This window comes from Centroberyx affinis, unplaced genomic scaffold (genome assembly GCF_046629955.1).
Source record: "Centroberyx affinis isolate AG114_WGS23_722 - 3 ecotype Tasmania unplaced genomic scaffold, CSIRO-AGI_Caff_v1 ptg000548l_1, whole genome shotgun sequence".
Classification (NCBI taxonomy): Eukaryota; Metazoa; Chordata; class Actinopteri; order Beryciformes; family Berycidae; genus Centroberyx; species Centroberyx affinis.
In genome coordinates, this window is record NW_027279193.1 from 31,506 (window position 1) to 52,556 (window position 21,051).

At 40.4% G+C, this 21,051-nt stretch overlaps 3 protein-coding genes across 6 annotated transcripts in view; all 3 read right to left on the minus strand.

Moving 5' to 3' along the window:
- Positions 1-1,351: 1,351 nt before the first annotated feature.
- On the minus strand, positions 1,352-4,058 carry LOC139642941 (progranulin-like). Of its 2 annotated transcripts, XM_071518005.1 has the most exons (7): positions 3,984-4,044; positions 3,778-3,868; positions 3,474-3,623; positions 3,021-3,332; positions 2,460-2,633; positions 1,927-2,070; positions 1,352-1,586 (listed from the first exon to the last, which is right to left on the minus strand). In XM_071518005.1, the coding sequence occupies exons 3-7, from the start codon at positions 3,621-3,623 to the stop codon at positions 1,458-1,460; spliced, it is 909 nt and encodes a 302-aa protein (XP_071374106.1). In that variant the 5' UTR covers positions 3,778-3,868; positions 3,984-4,044; the 3' UTR covers positions 1,352-1,457. The 2 variants fall into 2 exon arrangements, with proteins under 2 accessions (XP_071374106.1, XP_071374107.1); XM_071518006.1 differs by lacking the exon at positions 3,778-3,868 and having other exon boundaries at positions 3,984-4,058.
- Positions 4,059-7,718: 3,660 nt separating this feature from the next.
- Positions 7,719-15,592, minus strand: fam133b (family with sequence similarity 133 member B). 3 transcript variants are annotated; one of them, XM_071518001.1, is made up of 11 exons: positions 15,456-15,592; positions 14,665-14,762; positions 12,932-13,010; positions 12,478-12,624; positions 12,361-12,390; positions 12,104-12,175; positions 11,773-11,871; positions 11,548-11,589; positions 11,267-11,359; positions 9,270-9,320; positions 7,719-8,846 (listed from the first exon to the last, which is right to left on the minus strand). In XM_071518001.1, the coding sequence occupies exons 1-11, from the start codon at positions 15,477-15,479 to the stop codon at positions 8,751-8,753; spliced, it is 831 nt and encodes a 276-aa protein (XP_071374102.1). In that variant the 5' UTR covers positions 15,480-15,592; the 3' UTR covers positions 7,719-8,750. The 3 variants fall into 3 exon arrangements, with proteins under 3 accessions (XP_071374102.1, XP_071374100.1, XP_071374101.1); XM_071517999.1 differs by having other exon boundaries at positions 12,361-12,393; XM_071518000.1 differs by having other exon boundaries at positions 7,720-8,846; positions 11,548-11,586; positions 12,361-12,393.
- Positions 15,593-16,650: 1,058 nt separating this feature from the next.
- cdk6 (cyclin dependent kinase 6) overlaps positions 16,651-21,051 on the minus strand; it is a 33,644-nt gene continuing 29,243 nt past the window's right edge. The window contains exons 6-8 of the mRNA XM_071517996.1: positions 20,071-20,121; positions 19,574-19,709; positions 16,651-19,330 (exon numbers count right to left, since the gene is read on the minus strand). Coding sequence (XP_071374097.1) covers positions 19,178-19,330; positions 19,574-19,709; positions 20,071-20,121 — 340 coding nt within the window. The 3' untranslated portion in view covers positions 16,651-19,177. The remainder of the gene's footprint in view (positions 19,331-19,573; positions 19,710-20,070; positions 20,122-21,051) is intronic.

The window sequence follows — 21,051 nt, forward strand, 5'->3', positions numbered from 1 at the left end:
TTCAGCAGCAGCGACGTGTAGTCGCTCGTTGACGAACACTTTCAGTTCTTCTATTTTATACATCTTTGCACCGTCAGTACTACAACCGTTTGTTTTGTTGCACTGACCGGAACGACATACGTGGGAACCAACATTTACCAGCCTGACGGAACAGAAAAAAACGGGACGTCCGATCAGAACTTTCAAAATAAAAGCCTTATTGACATGTTGCAAGTCATACAAAGTACCCACTGCCCAATATGTCGTTTTAGGGCTAGAGTTTCACTCAGTGTTTAATGTAATTATTTGATTGGGTATTTTGATATGATTTTATTGTTCTGTGCACCCCAGTACCTTTGCAAAAGTGCCTTATTTTACCTTTTTATTTTGAAGCTAGCTGTTGGTCGGCGTGTTTACCCTAAAAAAAAGTTCGTTTACAAAATTAATACTCTATTGCCACCTTCTGGACTGGAGGAAACCGGCTGACTTTTCACCTCAGCTGTGTGAAAGTCTGAAAGTACTATGAGTCACTATGATGTGTGTCTTCATGAGGCGGGCATAGACTGCTGAGGAGGTGGGGAGCTAACCTACACCTTTACCCCACCACCAATTATTAGATGAAGAAGTGGGCCCACTTTCCACATATTTCCTTGGCGTCCTAAAATACATTGAAACTCCTATATGAGATTTATAAATGTTCAATTGTTGATGCACAGAAATTTCTTCCATGGCTCCCTTTTGTTAAAAATAAAAATTTAGAAAGCACAAGTTCAGCTGAATCTTAGTGGCAGATATACTGTATATATACTGTATATTTGCAGTAATGAATATAATGGCCTATATTACCATTAATGAGAGTGGAAAGAAAGCATGATGGTATGCTTATATTAAATCATTTTTTCCCCCTCACTCCTCAAGTTACATGCCCTATTTTGCTATTTCACTACAAAAGATTGTGAAAATGTTTTAATGTCAACAGTGAAAACAGACAATTTCATCAGCTGATTCTCATGTCTGTTGGCTGTTTCCAAAAGTGTCCTTCAGCTCAGATGTGTGAGCATCCTTGCTGTATAAACCTTGACTACAACACTGCACTGCTAGGCCCAGTATTCTGCAAGTCAGATGTAGATGAGTGAGAGTAAATGAGAAAGTGGAGGAGTGAAGTGCAGATATCTTGCTGCCAGTTGAAATGCTATTAATGCTGCAACACAGACTGGATAGGTGGATATCCTATGCCTTGTGAGAAACCAAATATCTACCATCCATCTAAAATGGAATGCCCATTGGATAAGAGAGACACTCTAATAAGGTTGTAGGCAAGTATCTTCTAATTTTTAGTTGGTTTTGGCAGTTTTCTCCATGGACACCATGATGCTTTGTTAGATTTTATTTGAAATACAGAAAACAATTCTGAATCAAAATGATGATGATCATGATATTCAAGTCAGTCAAGATGCAAAAATATTAACAAGATGTCCTCAGTCTTGTTTGGCGGGCTCCTTTTCTCCTGACGGGATCTGAGAGTACAAATTCCTGCAGGCCATGGAGGATGGGTCACAGGTATAGCCATACTCACAGCAGTGCAGGCCATCTGAGCAACACTGGCCCTGAGAACCAATAGAGAGCTTGGTGTTAGAACAAAGCATTGCCTGGTTTATCATTGCTGCAGTCACTTTTCTGCACCAATATGTGTTGTATGGACACACAATAAGGTTAAATGTCGCCTAATGTTTATGTGCATACACCCCTCTATATGGCTATCTTTCTCTTATTACCTTTACCAAATTTTCTACTTTAAGATATCCTTGTCTTATTATATTCATATCTATAGTACAATGTCAAATACAATACAAAATATACTGTCAACCTAATTTACGATTTATGCAGATTCAAACTGCATTGATAATTTCCTGTATTTCATAATGGCTTATATATTCCAGATCTTACCAGTGGGTAGGGACAGCAGCCCCACTGTCCTGTGGGACTCTTGCAGCAAGTCTTCCCTGGTGGGCAGTAGACCTTGGCATCACAGCGAATGTTTCCAGCCTCAGGGGCGCTGCCACTGGTCTCTGTTAGAGCTGTCATAGGTGTCTGCAAAACAATAAATACAAGCTGAGTGTCATACTCTGCGGCTATTATCTACTTGTTAATATTAGGTAAAACCTTTCATAGATAGATAGATAGGTAGATAGATGTCAGATCCCACCCCAGTGTAACTCAAAATGCAGGTTCATTTTGCTCCAATATTTAGAAATGATAAAAAGGTAATACATTTTAAACCCAGGATTCACTCCCCTATGTTTGTCTCTATTTAAGTATTAGTAAGCTAATTTGAGAATGAAATAATATCTTCTAACAAATGTAATGATCAAGTAAAACCAGTGCACCTACAGTGGAGTGATCTTACCACTTGATTTAAAGGTACATATAGTATATAGCTACTGCAGATGGCCATATAAGCTCAGACCTGTATGTCTTACCTCCTGCACTCTGCCTTTGTCCTCCAGGGTGGAGATGTGGGAGGCAGGGACTGAAGGTAGAGCCTGTCTCGGGCTGAAAGGATACGGCAGGCCTCTCCTCACACAGTGCGTGTAAGTGAGGTCACAGTCATAGCCACGTGGACAGCAGTGGTAGCCATCCAGACAACACCTGCCCTACAAGGCACAGACAGCATGGTAACAATCAGTATAGAGCAGCAATTCACAAAAAGTAATGAAAGTATGAAAGTATGAAACATGGATGCACATAATTACAAAAGACTGGTCTGTTTTGCAGTTGAATTGTTTCAATGGCAATAGAAAGATTAATAGAATATTATTTGCATTGTATCTTTTTTTCCATTTAGTTAGTTGGCCAAAATTGTCAATTTGAATATAGTACTTTGAATATTTGAGATTCTGTTGTATATTCAGTGTAACCAATGTTGCAGTAATTTTTGAATTAGCTTTGAGCTAACAATGACAATAGTACAGTAGATAATAGGGTTAATTACAGCATGGAGTCACAAGTCTCAACACACTGGAGTATGTAGGTCAACTCACAAGTGTGTAGGGGCAACAGAACCAGACACCTTGTGGGTGCCTGCAGCAAGTAGTGCCATCAGGACAGTAGTGGAGGTTGTCACAGTAGACCACAGAGCTGTCTGTCTCCTGGGCTCGGTCTGGGACCAGGCTGCTGTCCGCCTCCTGGAGGGGAGAGATGGGGAGGACAGGAGCGCTCGGTTCCTCCGCAGCCACTTTATCCAGCATGGGTACGTTCATCCACGGCTGGTCCCGCTTGTCACACGTCTGGGTGGCCAGGTTACAACGATACCCTGACGGGCAACAGTGGGTCAAGTCGGCACAGCACATTGCCTGGGGACACACACACACACACACACAGAGTTAGGGCGCATGGGCCCACGAGGAATATAGGCACCTGTCTCTAAGACCTCCCTATTTCTGCATCTTCACAACTCCAGATCAAAATCACGTTGGATAAGTTTTGTGACTCACGTTTGGGTACTTGCAGCAGGCGTAGCCATCATGAGTCTTACAGCAGGTAGAGGAATCAGAGCAGAGACTCCCATCAGGACATGTGATGGTGCAGGACACAACACCCCACCCCACCACCCCCACAAACAGCCACATAGTGATCCTCGACATCTAGGGAGAGAGTTGGTTATTAAAACACTCATTTGATCCAGCTAAACCTGACACAGAAAGTATTATGTTAGAAAGAACAATGCCCTAGATAGCTGCACATTCTTTTCAGTTCTGCAGTCAGATTTGGTAACCAGATGAAATCTGAAAATTTTACTTTCACTTCTGTGGACGTGTTGCTGTTAACTTGCAGTTTCGAATGTTCAGTTGAGCTTGCACTGAAATCTTGTTTTTCCTCTCAATCCAACCTGTATAATCCAACCCCATAATAATATATGAATTGCATTTGTAAAGCATTGTATATCGCTGGTGACTCAACATGATAGGAAAATATTTGATAAGAAATCTGATTTTGTCACGTACCTTGAATCCAGTTGGTGTTTTGGAGTGACTCAATGGCTTCCTGTCATATGTTCCACATCACACAGGGTAACTCTGATACAACGCTCTGCTCTTTATATGGCAGGTTGAGCCCTCCCACTCAACATAATCAGGAAGTAAAACTTTGTCTCATGCCCATTTGTATACATGAGTGCTTAACGTCAACTTAGGACAGTGAAGTTTGTGGAACTAGTTCACACCCACGCCCCATGGCCATACTTGGATTTTTAAAGGCATTTTGGTAATTATTGTGTGAGGCTGTACACATACGCTATAGCAATCATTCACCTCACAGTTAAAACATGAAAGACTTGACTAGGTGACATTAACCTTTGATACCATTATTTCTCGCTCACCCACTGTCTCTCACTTACATTGTTGTTTTGATCACAAGACCTTCTTTTAAAGCATCATTCAGAAGTGCCACGGTACCACACCAAGAATGGATAACTTGCAAAGTAATAACTAGGCTGAATGCTTTAAAAAATATTCTGATGTGCTGATGTTATTTTTTAAAACCAATTGAAGAATAGAGAACACAAACAGTATTTTTTTTTTAGTTAAGAGAAGTGTACTAATGTTTTGGGTAGTTAAAAATACAAATGGATGTCATTCATTTTTACAAAGTCACCCTCAGCTCAAATATAAACACTTAACAGTCGGCAGGGAAACTCATTGGACATGTGATACTGTCATTGTAGGTTGTATATTCTGGCAGGAGGGGTCATCTGAGGGGTCATCTGCACTGCAGCTCTAACGCACAGATAAGGTTGGCACAGCTCATCTTTCACACTGTAGCCTTGCTTTTGGTCGCATATAAGAGCCTCCATGTTTTCTCACATAAACAACCTTTATGTGAGATAGGCTACACAAGAGGACTGTGAATGGTAATGTGCACAATTCTGAAACAAAAGGAAAAAAAATTAAAACAAAATCAAAACCAAGATCAAAACAAATTGCAACACAAGGTCGTCTGAAGGTGCAGCGTCAGCCGGCCAACTGACCACAGTCTTTACAGTTTTAGAGAAGCCGCTGGTGCAACTGTGTAGATTTGTTCCCTCAGTTTCCTCATTCCAAAATTACAAAATGATAACTCCTGAATTACATGCATTGGGATTTAATTCTGTATTAAATGTATTGGATTGGAGGTTAAATTAAATTGACTGTTTTATACTGTAGAAAGTCTTGCGATATTGTCTTTATAAGTTGGAAAAGGTGTTGAATCAAAAGAAATCTTACAGTCTTGCTTTGTGTGATCCCAAGTGTAACACGGTGCATCATAGGACATACAGTCCCATGATATCCGCGTGCACACTGGTTGAACACAACGGTGTCCTTCAGAACAGGTACAGGATCAGGTTAAACTGCATTTCAGGTGTGACACACCTATTGATCTGAAACAGAAACTTTGGTCACAACAGGCCTCTTAAATACAGTCACTGAGGATGAATCCTAATCAACAACCACTTGCAAATTCACATTTTTTTTAATTGATAGTGAATTGGTGTGTAATATTCTGTTAGAGTTACTTCCAGTCCATATGCTTGGTCCTCTGATTTGGAGATCTGGATGGCTGGAATGGATGCCAAGGCCAGCCTGGGGGTAAAAGGTCACCTCAGGTCCTGCTTCACACAGCAGGTATACAGTATGTGCGGTCACAGTCATAGCCACGAGGACAGCAGAGCACACTTACTCTGACAATAAGAGATACACACTAAACCAATATATCAGCCTGATATTGGCTTTTTATTAAAGGGATTGACAACCCATATTAAAAATCTGGCCTTTTTATTTAGTATCACTCATGTGTACCACCTTTCATCCACCATTATTTGTATGATGAACAGTCATTTGATTCCGCTCCACAAAAGCGGTTGCTGTGGTCAAGGAAATCATCAGACAGGCTTCCCTCTGCGTACACATGACTTCCGATTCTTACAGTTTACTGATGATTTTCACACCCCAGGATGACAGAAATAGCCATTCAAAAGAGAAACTGCTTTTAGTTGGCTTCCCTTTAAAAATGAGTATGCATATTACTATAAAATATATATTAAATATATTTCAGTATACATCAATGTGTGTTATTATTATTAGCATTATTGCTGTTGTTGTTGATGGTATTATTACTACCATATGTTGTAATGAGCAGTTTTAGTGTCCTATGGTCTTAATGCTGTTTCAGATGCTTTTCCACCCTGATAAGAATATACAGTAATTCCGCGGGAAACACCGAATACTTGAATTTTTGGGGAATTTCTTGGCATGAAAATGGTCAAATTTGAAAATATTGAATATTGGCACAAATTACTGGCCATCAGCAGCTTCAATCCAAAAATACAAACCTGTATTGGTCAAAGCCTCATACAAACAACTTATCATTGGCAACATCTTTGTAAGAAGTTATTTGCGTAGACTTCTTGCAAAGAGTGTGTCCATACCACCAGAGGCTTATGGTTGCACTCCACATATGAAAGCATCAGCCAGCGTACAGGGGAGAGAGGGCAGCACCACCTGGTAGCAGGAATAACCATCATACTTTAGCTCTTCTTGTCACACCACACATTAGTAGTCTTTGCCACTTTTGGGACGTTATCAGCAACAATGCAGCACTCTTCCACATTGATGGAGAGGAAAAGATACTATCCAAGCCTTGGAAAGTTAATGTTTCACCAGCTTAACACTGTGACTGTAACAGGTCATACCATGATGACTGCTGATCAATGACCTGGTTAGTATGATGGACTGGACGGTTTTGAACGTCTCTTGTTGTATGTTTCATATTGAGTACTATGAAGTGAAACTACTGTGTGTAAATATTCAATTATCATCTTGCATGGTAGTTGCTGGCTTCCTTGTAGAGACGTTAAATCTGCTTACAGCCACAAACAGTGGATGTATTGTAACTTCAAGTGATTTTAAAAAGCTGTTTAAGAGATAAACCAGTTCATATTATTATTTTCTTGCAGATATCACTAATGTCATAGAAAGACTTGTCATTAAAATGCCACACATTTCCGCCATGAACCAACAGAGCGGAAACCCTTACATATTACTTGTTAACACATACTTATTATTGGAACTAGAAATATTTTGACACGTACACCAACTCAGCAGTTTCAGTGATGGTGTATGCGTGTGTGTAACTATGAGGAACATTCTCAGAATGGGGATGAAGATATGCTGATTATTGATTTGTGATGGACTGTTTAACGACTTCTTTTTGCTCAACTTCTCTTTCCCCAACAACAAAATCAAAATATCAAAATGTACAAGATTTATAGCCTTACTGACCTTTATGTTCCTGACTTATACATATTAAATCTTCAACTGTTTTAAAATTAAATGTTTTAAATTCTTCAATTGTCTCAAACTCCATTTCAGAGCAGTAGTTAGGGTGTAGCTACTGTTATTGAATTTCTGTATTTCTTGAAAAATAAAAAGGTAAATAATACAGTGGTGCGATGTCAGGATTGTTAAAAAAAAAAAAAAGGTTACATTTGGTTCACGTCTTGCTGTGGCAATTGAACACAGGAGTTGAGCCACAGTAGAAAACCCCAGCTCATAGCACATATGAGCAACCTGCAACGTGAATTCAGGATCAGTTTCAGGCAATACAGGAAAGAATTTGAACTCCAAACCACCTGTTATATTTTGGTATACATGACCTCAAAGTCAGTTAGGTACAGCACAATAATACCTCTCACCCAGGACACACACACACACACACCCTCCAGGGTAGGATGGGCAGCAGGTCAGGGTCTGCAGATTGTGCCATTACACTGAACCTGATCTTGTTCTGGCTCTATCAAATGAGGTGCTGCCAACAAAAAAGAAAGCTCGCTCAGAAAAACCCTTCCCGGGATTAAGGTTTAAACTAAATTAATAACATTGGTCAAGGCTAAAACAAGAATACTTTATTAATGAATTCCCATTGTTTATACATTTACATTGCAGTGGAACTCAACTCCTCTTCTAATGGAACAATTATCCCTTGTATAAATGTTGACTATGTAGCTCACATTTTTTTTTTTTTTATCACAAGTCCAACTTCAATATGAGGCTGGCGAGACAAAGAGAGGTCATCAGGTATACATGCATGACACAGGCACTAGCAAAACAGCCTCGTCTAGTGACTTCAGCACTAGAAATGCAAGATGTCCGGGTGTAAAGCAGAGTAACTTCGAGAGGGCCAGCACACTGAAGGTGGAAATGAGTGCTGCTGAACAGGACCCATTAACACTAGAATCTCCATGATGAGAAAGACTCCTGATGAATTGCCAAATCTGCTCTGAGGCCCTAAAGCCACTTCCTGCTTACACACAGGAGAATTAAAACGCGAACCAATCTCAAACCCAGTCCAAACATCTGCCATTTTGCTTCTGCTCATCTATTCAAATTTTAGTCGATGAAGTCTACGAGTGATAGGTCACACAAAGCCTGAGGGCAGATTTGGAATTCACATCTGTCCCGTCACTGACCTTGAATAAAATAACTATCATCTAAAAAAAAAAAAAAAGAAATCACGATGATAAAATGAGAAGTGTAGTTGCCACTTAGAGGGATGGATGCCCCCCCCCTCCTCATTTCTATTTCTTTTCGCAAAACAGGAACTCGGCGTTAGAAGTCTGTAGGCCTCATTCAAAGTGTGATGACCAAAGTTGGATGGGAGAAGTTTTTGGTAGTCAAAGGCAAAAACTCTACTAGTGAACTGTCAGACGGGACGAGGGAACCGCAAGGCTATGGTTCTTAGTCGAGTTCTGAGCCCGACTGAGATGCCGCCTTCTTCTTCTTCTTCCTCCCGTGCTTCTTATGCTTCTTTTTCCTCTTCTTCTTGGATTTGTCCTGTAAACCAAAACACCTTGAAATTACGGCAACAGAAGTTGTATTGCATACATGTCAGTGCAACAAGTCAGCATGCACCACACATTTATCTAAGATTTACATATAAATTATGTTTGCATATACTAGCTAACAAAACATTGTGTTTAAGCATAAGCCATGAATCTCTCCATGTGCACATAGTGAATTGCCAGAAACTCACACCAAAATAAAATAGGTTCAATGGGGTCAATTAGAACTTACACAAATCTGATTTTTAAAACCGTTCACTACCTTCTATATCTGGCAAATACATCTTTCTTTCTTAAGTCTTACACAAACTTCTTCCCCATTTTAAACATTTGATACTGATGAGCACACCCAGCTGCATAAGGCCAAACTGAAAATGTGTTAACGCCTTTAAAAGGTCATTCAGATGATACTGACTGTAATTCTCTCCCTCTCCTCACTACTTCTCTTTTTCTTCTTGGCTTCACCCTAGGGGAAGGAAAAGTAGAAGTGAGACCATAGCAAGAGAGGGAAGCCTGAGCCACAGAGCCACCACTGTAAAGACCATTTCACAAATCATTTTGTTGCATAATGACAGCATTTACACAAAAACGTACGTTCACGTACGTGGCTAACTCAGTTACAATTACAATTTCACATTTGGCAGACGCTTTTATCCAAAGCGACTTACACATGAGATTTTCATACAACACAAGCAAGGTTCTAGATAGGAGAAAACAACGAGAGTAAGTGCTATAAAGCTAAGTTCTGGTCCAACAGGACATAGGTGCTACGAGGCAGTGCTACAAGGCATTGCTATGAGGCAATACATAGAGTGCATAGAGCTAACCTCTGATTATAAGAAACCCAGTTAAGGTGCCAAACACGTGGATATGGACTATCTTAAGTCATCTGGACTTCATTTTCTGATAAAATGTTTGGCAAAATTGATCTGTGTGTAAATAAGTTTCTACAACAATATACCTTTGCAGGAGTGACATTATGCAATTACCCAAGATAGAAATATGTGAAAAACAGCTTGAAAAAAGAATGAGGATAGAGCGCTTCTTGGATCTGAGGTAGAACACGGCAAAAAACAGGTGCTCAGTGGTTGGCGGGTACAATACCTTAGAAAATATACTAGGGATATTCCTTGCCAGTCACGTAGAAATAAATGGGAAAAAATAAAGGCATGAATTCCCAAAGGAAAACCACAACAAGAAACAGCCTACATATAGACTACATAAACTCACCGAGCACTTTATTAGGAACACCTTACTAATACTGGGTAGGTATCAGCTTTCAGCTCTGTGTCAACCGGCTCCCAAAGTGACATCCGCGTCAAGGTTCGCTGTGTTGCATTCTGGGATGCTTTTCTGCTCACCACAGTTGTAAAGAGATTATCTGAATTACTGAAGCATTTCTGTCAGCTCCAACCAGTCTGGCCATTCTCCTCTGACCTCTCTCATCAACAAGGCGTTTCCGTCCGCAGAACTGCCGCTCACTGGATGTTTTTTTGTTTTTGCACCATTCTTTGTGTAAACTCTAGAGACTGTTGTGCGTGAAAATCCCAGGAGATCAGGAGTTTCAGAAATACTCAAACCAGCCCATCAGGCACCAACAGCCATGCCACAGTCAAAGTCACTGATATCACATTTTTTCCCCATTCTGATTCTTGATGTGAACATGAACTGAAGCTGCTGACCTGTATTTGCATGATCTTATGCATTGCACTGCTGCCACATGATTGTCTGATTGGATAATTGCATGAATAAGCAGTACAGGTGTTCCTAATAAAGTGCTCGGTGAGTGTATATAGACACAAACTTACTTTACTTGTGTCTATATATGTAGGCTGTTTCTTGTGTGCTCCTTAGCACTTTGACTCTGACGAAGGCCAGTTCTTGGTCGATACGCGTTAGTCGCTGTTTTAAATATGTAGCCATTATAATAAAGGCTTTTTACATTTTTGTACCTGCAGACGGAATGCCGTGGTTTTTCTTTGGGGAATTCATGCCTTTATTTTTTCTCATTTGTTTCTACGCGACTGGCAAGGAATATCCCTAGTATATTTTCTATCTGAAAAACAGACATCAAAAAAATGGTTATGAAATTAAGGGCAGACGTGTTTTTAAAAATAACGCCAACATGACTGAATTGTGACAGATAAAAAAAAAAACGAATTCTGAAATTAAAGGTGTTGTTAAAATATCTAAAATATCGCAAACATGACTTATGCCAGACTTTTCCTCTCGTTTCCTTTAACTGCTATATCACAAATTACATTTTAGCAGCACATTTGAGTTTTTTGTTTTATGAGTTCTTTGGTTTTATGTTTAGGATGAGTCAATTAACAGCTGAAAAAGTTCATATTTTCCCAAGAGTGGCCTATGAGCAGTTCATCCCTATCCATAACAATCTAACAATATACTTACTCCGTCCTCCCCTTCGGAGTCAGCGGAGGACTCTGAGGACGAGTCCTTATGGATTCGCTCGGCCTTCCGTTTTCTTCGACGACTCTTTTCATCCTGAGGGACACAAGGTTCACAGCAAATCTATGATTTAACTCTAATATTTGAGCTTCATCTGCGTTTGATTCAACTTGCAAGGCAAAATAAGTGGGAAAGAATTGTGGAAGTATTGCCAACAAGATCACAATAATGACAACAAGGAATGAAAAGGTTGCCGCTGATGAGTTCTTGAAAGAGTAAACTACCTTTTCTTTGTCTCCTTCCTCCTTGATTCTTCTCTTTTTCTTCTTGTGAGGAAAAACAACAGCGTTTAGATCAGTGCTGCCATTTCAAAGAACTTGGAAGTCATCTCAGAACAGAACTGCATGGGCACAAATCCCTGAGTTTTGACTACTATCAGAGCTACCTCCTATTGAGGTGTACAGAAACAAGGGAAGTTAGTTGTGGTTCTTTAAAAAACATGAACAAACCTTGCTGTCAGCGTCTGATTCTGCTGCTGAGCCGTCTGATGCTTTCCTGGCCGACGACTTCTTTCTTTTCCGCTTCTTTTTCACACTCTTCTTTTCATCCTGTAAACACAAACACAGATGCAATCAAAGTCAAACGTAATGTAGTGCAGCATTAAGAGTGTGATGCATTTTAGTTCATGCTATATTACTTTTCTCATGTGAATTTCTTCACACAGTGACCAAAGCACTTCAATGCTGACTAAATTCCCCATCAAACTGTGCAACAAAGGCATTGTTTTTGGCGTTGTGCACCATGCTGTAGTGTCACACCTTCAACTTCTGCACGACTTACCTCGTCTTCAGAATCTGAGGAGGAGCTGCTGGAGGAATCAGAACTCGATGAAGAGGAGGAAGATGAAGAATGCTTGACCAAACACAATGAAAGCAGAGCTCATTAGACTTGAGGTCATTCACTGATTGGAAATAATGTAATAACATATCAATGGGATTCCACATGAGACCGACTCAGAGGAGGAGGCAGTGTGTATTAGGCAGTGCTATGACAGTGTATGGCAGCTGGCCATCAAAATACTGGAGAGCTTTCCTCACCCTATTGGATTTCTTCTTCTCTTTCCTCTTCTTCTGAACACAAACACAAAACCAAAGTGAGAACAGAGGACGGGTTTACAAGTTAAGCATTTCAAATATTTGATAAGCGGGATATACCTCTTTTTTCTCTTTCTTCTCCTCCTTGTCTTTTTCCTTTTCGGTTATCTTTTTGTCTTTATCCGTCATCTTTTTCTCTTTCTCTCTCTCCCTCTCCTTGTCGCCTAACAACTTTTCTCTGTTTTTTGCCAGTTCTTTCTTCCATTTCTGAAAAACAACAGTAAATATGTGTTAAGCTTAAGTACTCATCAAGCATAATTTATTCCCAATTCTTTATTGTCTGCAACTACACCTTCATCCAGATGTGCAGCAGAGTTTTGGGTGACGATAAAAGACAGTTACAACATGTTCAGTATGACTCTTATACATAATCATCCCCAGCCACATCTCTCTTGACACTTTCAATTGGGATAGAATGAGATGGGAAGAAACTGCTGGTGAATGAGATGGGAAGAAATTGCTGGTGATCATTAAGGGTCAAAATGTCAACAGTCCACAAATGATGGAAACATACCTCATTCATTTTGTCTTCAAAGTCAGCAAGGGCTCTGGAGCCCTTCTTCTTCTTCTCCAACTGCTCTTTCACCTCTTCCCTGATAAGGAGACACACAATAAATCATCTGCAATACAGTAATCTAAGGCTATCACATTTTTCAGAAATTGAGTTCCAATAAAACAATTATGAGAAACTAGTCAGAATTTACACACTCATGGTGAACTCAAACTGAAATGTAGGCTTCAGATCAAAAGTGATTCAAAGTATTATGTTACCAACCCATGATGCCAACTAAATATGGTGCCTAACTGTAGTTAAACTGCTTTTCCAATGCCATCTTCTAAGATAAGAGCTAAAGCAACAACCTCTCATTCACCACCACAATGCTGTACATATTGGTGAAAAAAATCCCATCATTAAACTTCAGTTCTGTCACAAGATTTGAATTAATTAATTATCATTCAGTGAAAAATGTGCCAGTCTAAGTATATTCCTTCACAGTTTTGGGGCCCACAGCTTGGTACCCCAGAAAACACAAAAACAAAAAGGCACACTCACAGCTGGTGCAAACTAGTTTACATTTTGAAGTATGACCACAATAAAAATTTGGACTACTTTGCTGTTTTATGCACGGCTCATCACCCGGGGCTTACAGTAAACATGTCAGTCATAATTTATTGATCTTTGGTGTCTTTTAAGATGTGATTTTTATTTTTACTTGAATGATTTCTCATGGGTCAAGACAGACTGTTTCTGTGTAGAGTCTGCATGTTCTTCTCACGTTTGCCTGGGTTTCCTCCCACATTTCAAAGACATGTAAGTTATGTGGATTGAAGACTCTAAAATGGCCATAGGTACGAATGTGAGTGTGAATGGCCCTGTGAGTGGTGACCTGTCCAGAGTGTTTCCCTGCCTTCCACCCAATGCATGCTAAGACTGTCCCAGCCCCCCATAACCCTGAATAGGAATAAGTGGGTGAAGACACTGAATGAATTCATAATTTCTCATATGCAAAGTGAACCCGCTTGGCATTAATATATTATGACTGAACTGACTTGTTTCACCTCTGACCTATAAACACTCCATATAAGGCAGACGTATACTCCCAATCCACAGACACTGATGAAGGCCGGGGTACCAAAAACATTCTGTCTGTCTGTCTTAAAAAATATCCTTGCTCCTGAGTGAGACCCCATTCTTCAGAATTTACATTAAATACAAGGATAACACACACTGTAGAAACACTGCAATACCTGCGCAGTTAGCACATTATCCACAACTCCCATCATTGTTGTAGACAACAGGGATGCTGCAAAGCTCCAGTAAAGCAGACCAAAGCAACAGTGCAGGGTTTCTGGCTTCTCATGCCATTTTGGAGACTTGCTACCTATTTTGCACTGAGTTTCTTCAGCTCAGACTACACTATGTTAGATTTTAGGTTTGTAAAAAAAAAAAGCCTAAAAAAACAAAAACAAAACACCTCCACCACTACACAGCCCACACTGCAATTTGCAGGCTATTCTGTTGCCTTTTACTGAGGAGATTTTTAGGTACAACTCAAACCAAGGAGCTGCATCTAGTTAATACTGTTTATTCCATCTAGATGTGATGTAGAAAGACATGTATGAAACCAGGTCACACTAAAAAGCAGGAAATAATAGGGAAGATGGGTAAAGTGAGGACAAGACATGTTCTGTTATTAGGATGTAAATGTCACTGGTGCCCAGTTTGTTAATTTGTGCTGTACCCACCATGTTGGTCGAGGTCTGCTCAGATAATCCTGGATGGTTGGTCCAGCGTTCTGCACGGGCCCCCTGGCTCTAGCAGCAGCTATGGGGTTGACATACGCCTGAAACACCAAACGAAGGCATGTTTAGGCATCTAGAACATCTCTATAGAGATTACCAAATATGAGTAAGTCTACAGTAAGTATGGGCCACGTCAACTGGCTGAAGACAGACAGAAAGAAAGATAGACGATGGTTTAGCGTTAGCCAAAAGGATAGCTCAATAACAGCTACCCAAAACACCTGGCTATGCCAAACAAAGTGACAATTACTGACAACCTTTGCATTTGTTTGTCAATTCACTAACGTTAATCGGCTATAAATAGTCATGAGCAGCAACGAAAAGCACTGCACAGCATTGCAGTATAGTATGTACACAGAAAACACGTTAGCTCTGCTGGTTTAACACTGCGCAGCTCCTGCTGGTGCTGGTTCAACACCCGCGCCGTTTGATTTTAAGCTCCAACGCCTCGCCTATAAAACGTTGCACCAAGCACATTATAACGTGAACACATTCACATCAACTGAGAATCAGTTAATTTTGTCTATTCGAAAGATATAGTTTGTCAACATGTGTCTAAATTGATCATAACTGGTATCAAGGCCTAGGACTGCTAACATTAGCAAGCTAATAGCTGCGTTAGGCTAGCTAAACGCTGCACGGCGTAGCGTTACAGACTATACACTATCTTAGCTATTTTACCAACTGTAACATTTCGTGAATAGTTTTCACTTTTACAAATATATGCCACTCACCACTCGATTGTCTCTCTTCCCCATGTCGAATTATTTGGCGTAATGGGAAAAACGTCCCACCAGAAACAGCTTTTTACCATTAGTGTTACCTTGCTAACATAAACCTAGCCACATCAGTTTGTGTACATCATGCCTTCCGCCGCCACCAGAGCGCTTTCTGCAGGCAGACACAGCTGTCCCCGACTGCCACCTAGCGGTCCGTCCTGCAAGCCGCAGGCACCAGTCAACATGTTGAGGTAGAGGCCTACAACCAAGGAGGTTTTACAACGTGTTTGCCACAGTCAAGATGAAAGGGGGTCATTAACGCAGAAAACACCAACCGGCAGTAAACAGACTGTGCTTCAGACATGCGTTGGTGCCGACAGCCATCAGCAGTACAACGCTTCCTAAATGGCCCCAGTCTCAGCCAACTAGAAAGAAGCATTGCCTGCATTGCCCATACAAACTATCCTGGACTATTCTCATTGCTATGCTCTGGAGTAACCTATATGACATTTACTTGCAGAGTTTCTGATCTGGACATGTCTCTACATTCATATGAATCGATACACATCTCTGGAGACATCATCTGTAGATAGCTACCTCCTTCCATGAATATGTTCTCATTGTGAAAGTGATAATGACAGCAGACAATAATGCACGTGCCTTGCCCATTGTCACTTCTCGGTGCATATGTTTCCTACATGCACACATCCACACCACTTTTTTCATACAGTTTTTCTTTATACTGTATAGTCTCAGTTTTCCACTTATTTGTTATATTGCATACAAATTGATATTTTTAGAACTTATTTCATAGTGCACACATTTTATATTTTTTGGCATGTTCTCATATAGTAAATGTTTGTCATTCATTTTTTTCTTTATATTTTTTCTTTATCTCAATCAGTTCTACTGCTAGCCTACTATTTCTATTTTGCACACCCTCCTAATTCTGTGATCATTCTACTTAACATTCTACTTAACATGTTCTAGTGTTGAAATTGTCAGTTGTGTATGTTTATATGATCCTCTTTTGCTATTTTCTTAGTATTATTTTCTAAGTATTATTACAACTTAAAACCGCAATCAGTGTGCTGCATCCAATGTTCACTCATTCCACAAATGAATACCAACACTTTCACAAGCAAAATTCATTCATTTGTCAATCCAACTTTTAAATGAATCCAAAACAACACTCACATACAAAGCTGCTTTTTATTCAACTGGTGCAACACAAAAACAAGCCACCAATGCCTGCATTCATACGTAAGCATAATGCCATGATTGTGTATAAAATTACTGAATCACAAGACAAATTGTGGACATCTAATACAAAACCTGCATCAGCAGATCAATGAATGGATTCTTCTTCTTGTGTATTGCCTTTACTTTCATCCTTTGTGTAAAGTATGCAAAATATACTATAGAAGGTAGGTACAGTTTAGTTTTCAGTATTGTTCCTAGACTGCGTCTACATTTAGGCTAAAAACAAATGTGACACAGGAGCATATGTTTAATTTGAATTATATATGGTGGATCAAGCTTAGCTGGTTTCAAAAAGGTAAAACGTCTAAAAGCTCTACAGTGGACTTTAATTTCTTGTACTGAGATTGAAATGTATGAAATTACAAACTGGTTAAGTAATGAAAAGAAGAGCATACCTTGGTGTACAGTGATTGTTTCAAGTCTATTGAGACTAAAATAGTCTGTTCATGATTATGACTATAAACCTCTTTCCCCAGTACAAACTCTTAAGCCCATCTATGGTACTTTGAGATTCCATTGCATTGTATGCACCATTGACAACAGATACGAGTTGCCTTCAAATAGAGAGAAAATTCACACAGTGCTTAGTCGAGCTGATAATCATATGTGGATATACGATGTATTTGCCACCTAGCAATGACAACAAGTTGCTTACATGGCAAAGACAGATTATACAGGCAGTTATGTTCAGACAGTAATGACTTCTCAGTAACATTTATTTGATAAATAGGCTATGACAGTAGACTATGATCAATGACATGACCGTGGAACAGCTTGAAAGAAAACCTGAAGGAGTTGTGATGTGGTCAGTTAGTAACCCATGGATGTGCAAACTGTGTCCGAAAGTCTCGGACATCCATACCAAGAACCTGAGAAAGTGAGAGAGTGTGTGTTTGTGTGTGCTAGCAGCACTACCTGTTAAGAAAAAGTAAACCAGTGTTAAGTATGTTACTGTTCTGCAAGAAATACTACATACAAAAATACAACTCCCCTTAGCTTGCTTTTTTCTTGCTGACAAAATTAAACTTGAATGGGCTATACGAGGGACGTCAGTGTAAAAAAAACAAAAAAAACAAAAAAAAAAACACTATACACACAATATTTGTGCATTTCATTATCAAAACCACAGTAAATTTCCGAGTCATTCTCAATCCAAAATAAAGCAAATTCGATGCTCAATACCTCTCCCCATACAACATTCCACTGACCATCACTACTCTACTTTCTATCCGTTACTACAACATATCTATGAGCTGACGATGTACGAACCAAACTCCAAGCTATCTATCATTACAGCTTCTTGTACTTGCACTATATACTTTTTTACGTTATAGTACCAATGCCTATCCTTTGTACATTCCTTACACTGTCAAACTTCCCTTACACAGATTCTATAATCATCCAAAGACTTGGTGTAATTGGTGTAAAAATATTTTTTGCCCCAGCATCTTTAAAATCAAGTAACACCTTGATGAAAACAAGCATATAAGACCTGTCAATAAAATTTAAAATTAAATACAGAATATTGGCTACACAGTTCTGTGCCGAATGTACTCGTGTTGAATAGTGCTGGTGAGACTTGTTCCTCCACCTCTCAAGCCTGTGCATTACTGTATCATCAGAATACTAAATAATATTTGTATATTATCATGATAAACGCACATGATGGCCGCTTAAAAGCAAGTGATAAGCACCGAGTGAGTGATAAAAACTATTCTATGAGGCCCGTTATCTTTCATCATTGTCTCAACACTGATGCCAGCCCATTATGAAGCAGTCTTTTCTTGTAGAGAGCTCGACTCCGTTCAAAGTCTTCAGGGCTGCAGAACCATTAGAATCCCGCTACTGGTCTGCAGTTACTCAGGACATCCTGAGGGTGGCAGTAATATAATATGGGTAGAGCTGGAATGATAAGTCATGACATGGCAGTGTGTGGCTGGCTTGTGATGCCTTAAGCTGTTTCAATAGGTAGGTGTGTGTGTGTGTAGAGATGAGTATGCTTATGTTAGTGCATGCACTAAATGTTGTGTACATATCTGTGTTCGTGCTTGTACTGTATATGTGCACGCATGTATTTGTGCACGCACCCACAGTAAGCATAAATGCAGGTGAGATCCACGCAGTCCACCCAGTGCTCCTGGCTGGTCCTGCCCCATCAAGGAGGCTCTTGCTGGACTAAACACTGCTCACAAAGAGGCCTCTGCTCCATGGCCTTTAGAGTCCAGCCACCCACCACTACCTGTCAATCTGAGATCTGTGTCTCTTTGCATTGTTTACATAGTCAATCAATTGTCAACATTTAACAACCTAAAAGCAGCAATTACAATCCATTAGTTCATGGAAGGAAGATAGCTTTTGTGCATTTTTTTTTTTGGAGGGGGGCGGGGGTATCTCAATCACTTTTTTCTTTCACCCTCTCTCTCTTAGTCCTTTCCTAGACCTTTGCATGGGGCGATAAGGGTTGAGGGGGACTCTCAGGCAGCCCTCTCCTCCATAGTGGGCTTGTTGCTGGGGATGGGCTGGGCTGCGTACACACTTCGACTGTGGCTGTCCACGCTGTGGAAGTAAGGGTGGCTCAGCGCAGCAAAGGCCGATATCCTCCTGGAGGGGTTGAAGGCTAGGAATTGCTGTAGGGAGAGAGGAGAATGGATTCATGAATGGATAAATAGATAGGAGGATGGATCGATGGATGTAAGAATAACCAAAGAAACTCAAAAACCAATACAATGACATCAAGATCAAAGCAGGATAGAAAAGGGTGTATGGTAATACCTGGCTATGCTTTGAAAAAAATTTAAAACTCTGTAAAGAGGTTCTGAATTTACTGTGACGGGCTTGGATTAGGGTGGACAAAGGCTCAAAATACCCACCAATAGGAGGGACTTTCCTTGCTCGTCCATGTCTGGAACCAGGTCTTCTATTGGCTTAGGGGGCCGGGGGGTGAAGGCACTCTGTGGTAGGGCCACCTCCTGGGGCCAATCTTCTGCTGAAGGTACTCCAACAACACTGTAAGATAATGACGGTCATCAGTGCTGTCACTATCAGAAATGGTCCTCATCATCTGTTATTGCTGTTTCACTATAATCATCATAGTTGCATTCATGATTTTAACTGGCACACCTGTTCAAATTATAAATAGAAACAATCCTTTTTTGCACTTGAGGTCACAGCTCCAACCTGAAACCATTTACAGCAGGAGTTTTGCCTCTCGGTAAGCATTCCAGGGATGCAAAATGGTGTGAGTGATATCAACCCTTAGCAGACTAATATAGTGTAAGCTGGGAGGCTGAGCATGATTTCTAAAATGAAATACAGTCTATAGGAGCTGAGAGGCTGCAACAGGAAACACAGTATATATGATACTCACTCAAATATCTTTCCCAGCTGATCAACATCTGAGCTTCCTCGAAACAGAGGTCTGGGGAGAAAATGGACATAGTTCAGTGCTGAACTGGTGCTGCTTTAACACGTGCACAAGCCAAGTTGATGATGTATTGTGCCGCACTAAACACAGAAACAATGTTGTTTTAGGGTGTAACAATAAGGGTTAGTAAGGCCTTTTGGTTTAAGGACTATAAAAACAAATAGCATTAAGTGTAGAGCATTGATGCTGTACTCAAAGACATGCTATAGAATAAGTTATGAGCCCTCACGTTCACTATCCCACAGGACAGTATGGACGACTAGCCTTAAGAGCTGTTGGCTCTAAGGCAAAGAAGAATGTGCTATTCTGCTGTGAATGTGTGAAACTAGGCACTTGCAGTCAGGACTGTGCAGCAGGGGTGGTAGTACCACTGAGGAGGGGAGGGAGGGAGCGAGGGGGGGAGGGATGAAAGGAGGGAGGAGAGCAGCAGCAGCAGCAGCAGCAGTAGGGCTGCTGGTGGTTCCTGTGGCTTTGGGCCGTCTTTGGACGCCCGTGGGCGGCCATGCTTCCACTGGCACCCGCACAAATTCCAACAGTCATCATCAGCAAGCCTGCCGGTCGCCGTGCTGGGCAGAAAAAGCCTATTTATCCCTCATGTGTCTGCTTTCGCTCTCTCTCTCTCTGTATGTGTGTGTGTGTGTGTGTGTGTGTGTGTAGGAAAGTGGGAGGGAGAGGCATGTGAAAGAACAGTTGGATTATTCTAACAGAGAGAAAGAGGTATGGAAACTAAAACCTTCCTGTTGAAGTTCCTCTGACAGGAAATAAGGATGTGTTGTCAAAGAGACTTTCTTCAAGCACAAACAGTGCCATGACTTTCGGTCTATAAAAGATTACTTAACAAAGTGCTTTACTGCCTTAGTAAGAATTCTACCTGAATTCAGTTTTCCAATGTCGTAACTTCAAACTTTATGTGTGTTAAGAGTT

What these genes read in the sequence shown, in the direction of transcription:
- fam133b (XM_071517999.1), bottom strand. Translation starts at nt 15,479, where the DNA reads ATGGGGAAGAGAGACAATCGAGTG. An exon ending in AGGAAGGAGACAAAGAAAAG is followed by an intron (nt 11,360 to 11,547) that starts GTAGTTTACTCT and finishes TGTGTCCCTCAG; the next exon opens with GATGAAAAGAGTCGTCGAAG. An exon ending in ACTCCGAAGGGGAGGACGGA is followed by an intron (nt 9,321 to 11,266) that starts GTAAGTATATTG and finishes TCCTTCCCCTAG; the next exon opens with GGTGAAGCCAAGAAGAAAAA.
- LOC139642941 (XM_071518006.1), bottom strand. Translation starts at nt 3,623, where the DNA reads ATGTCGAGGATCACTATGTGGCTGTTTGTGGGGGTGGTGGGGTGGGGT. An exon ending in ACAAAGGCAGAGTGCAGGAG is followed by an intron (nt 2,071 to 2,459) that starts GTAAGACATACA and finishes ATTGTTTTGCAG; the next exon opens with ACACCTATGACAGCTCTAAC. An exon ending in GCTGCTGTCCCTACCCACTG is followed by an intron (nt 1,587 to 1,926) that starts GTAAGATCTGGA and finishes ATTGGTTCTCAG; the next exon opens with GGCCAGTGTTGCTCAGATGG.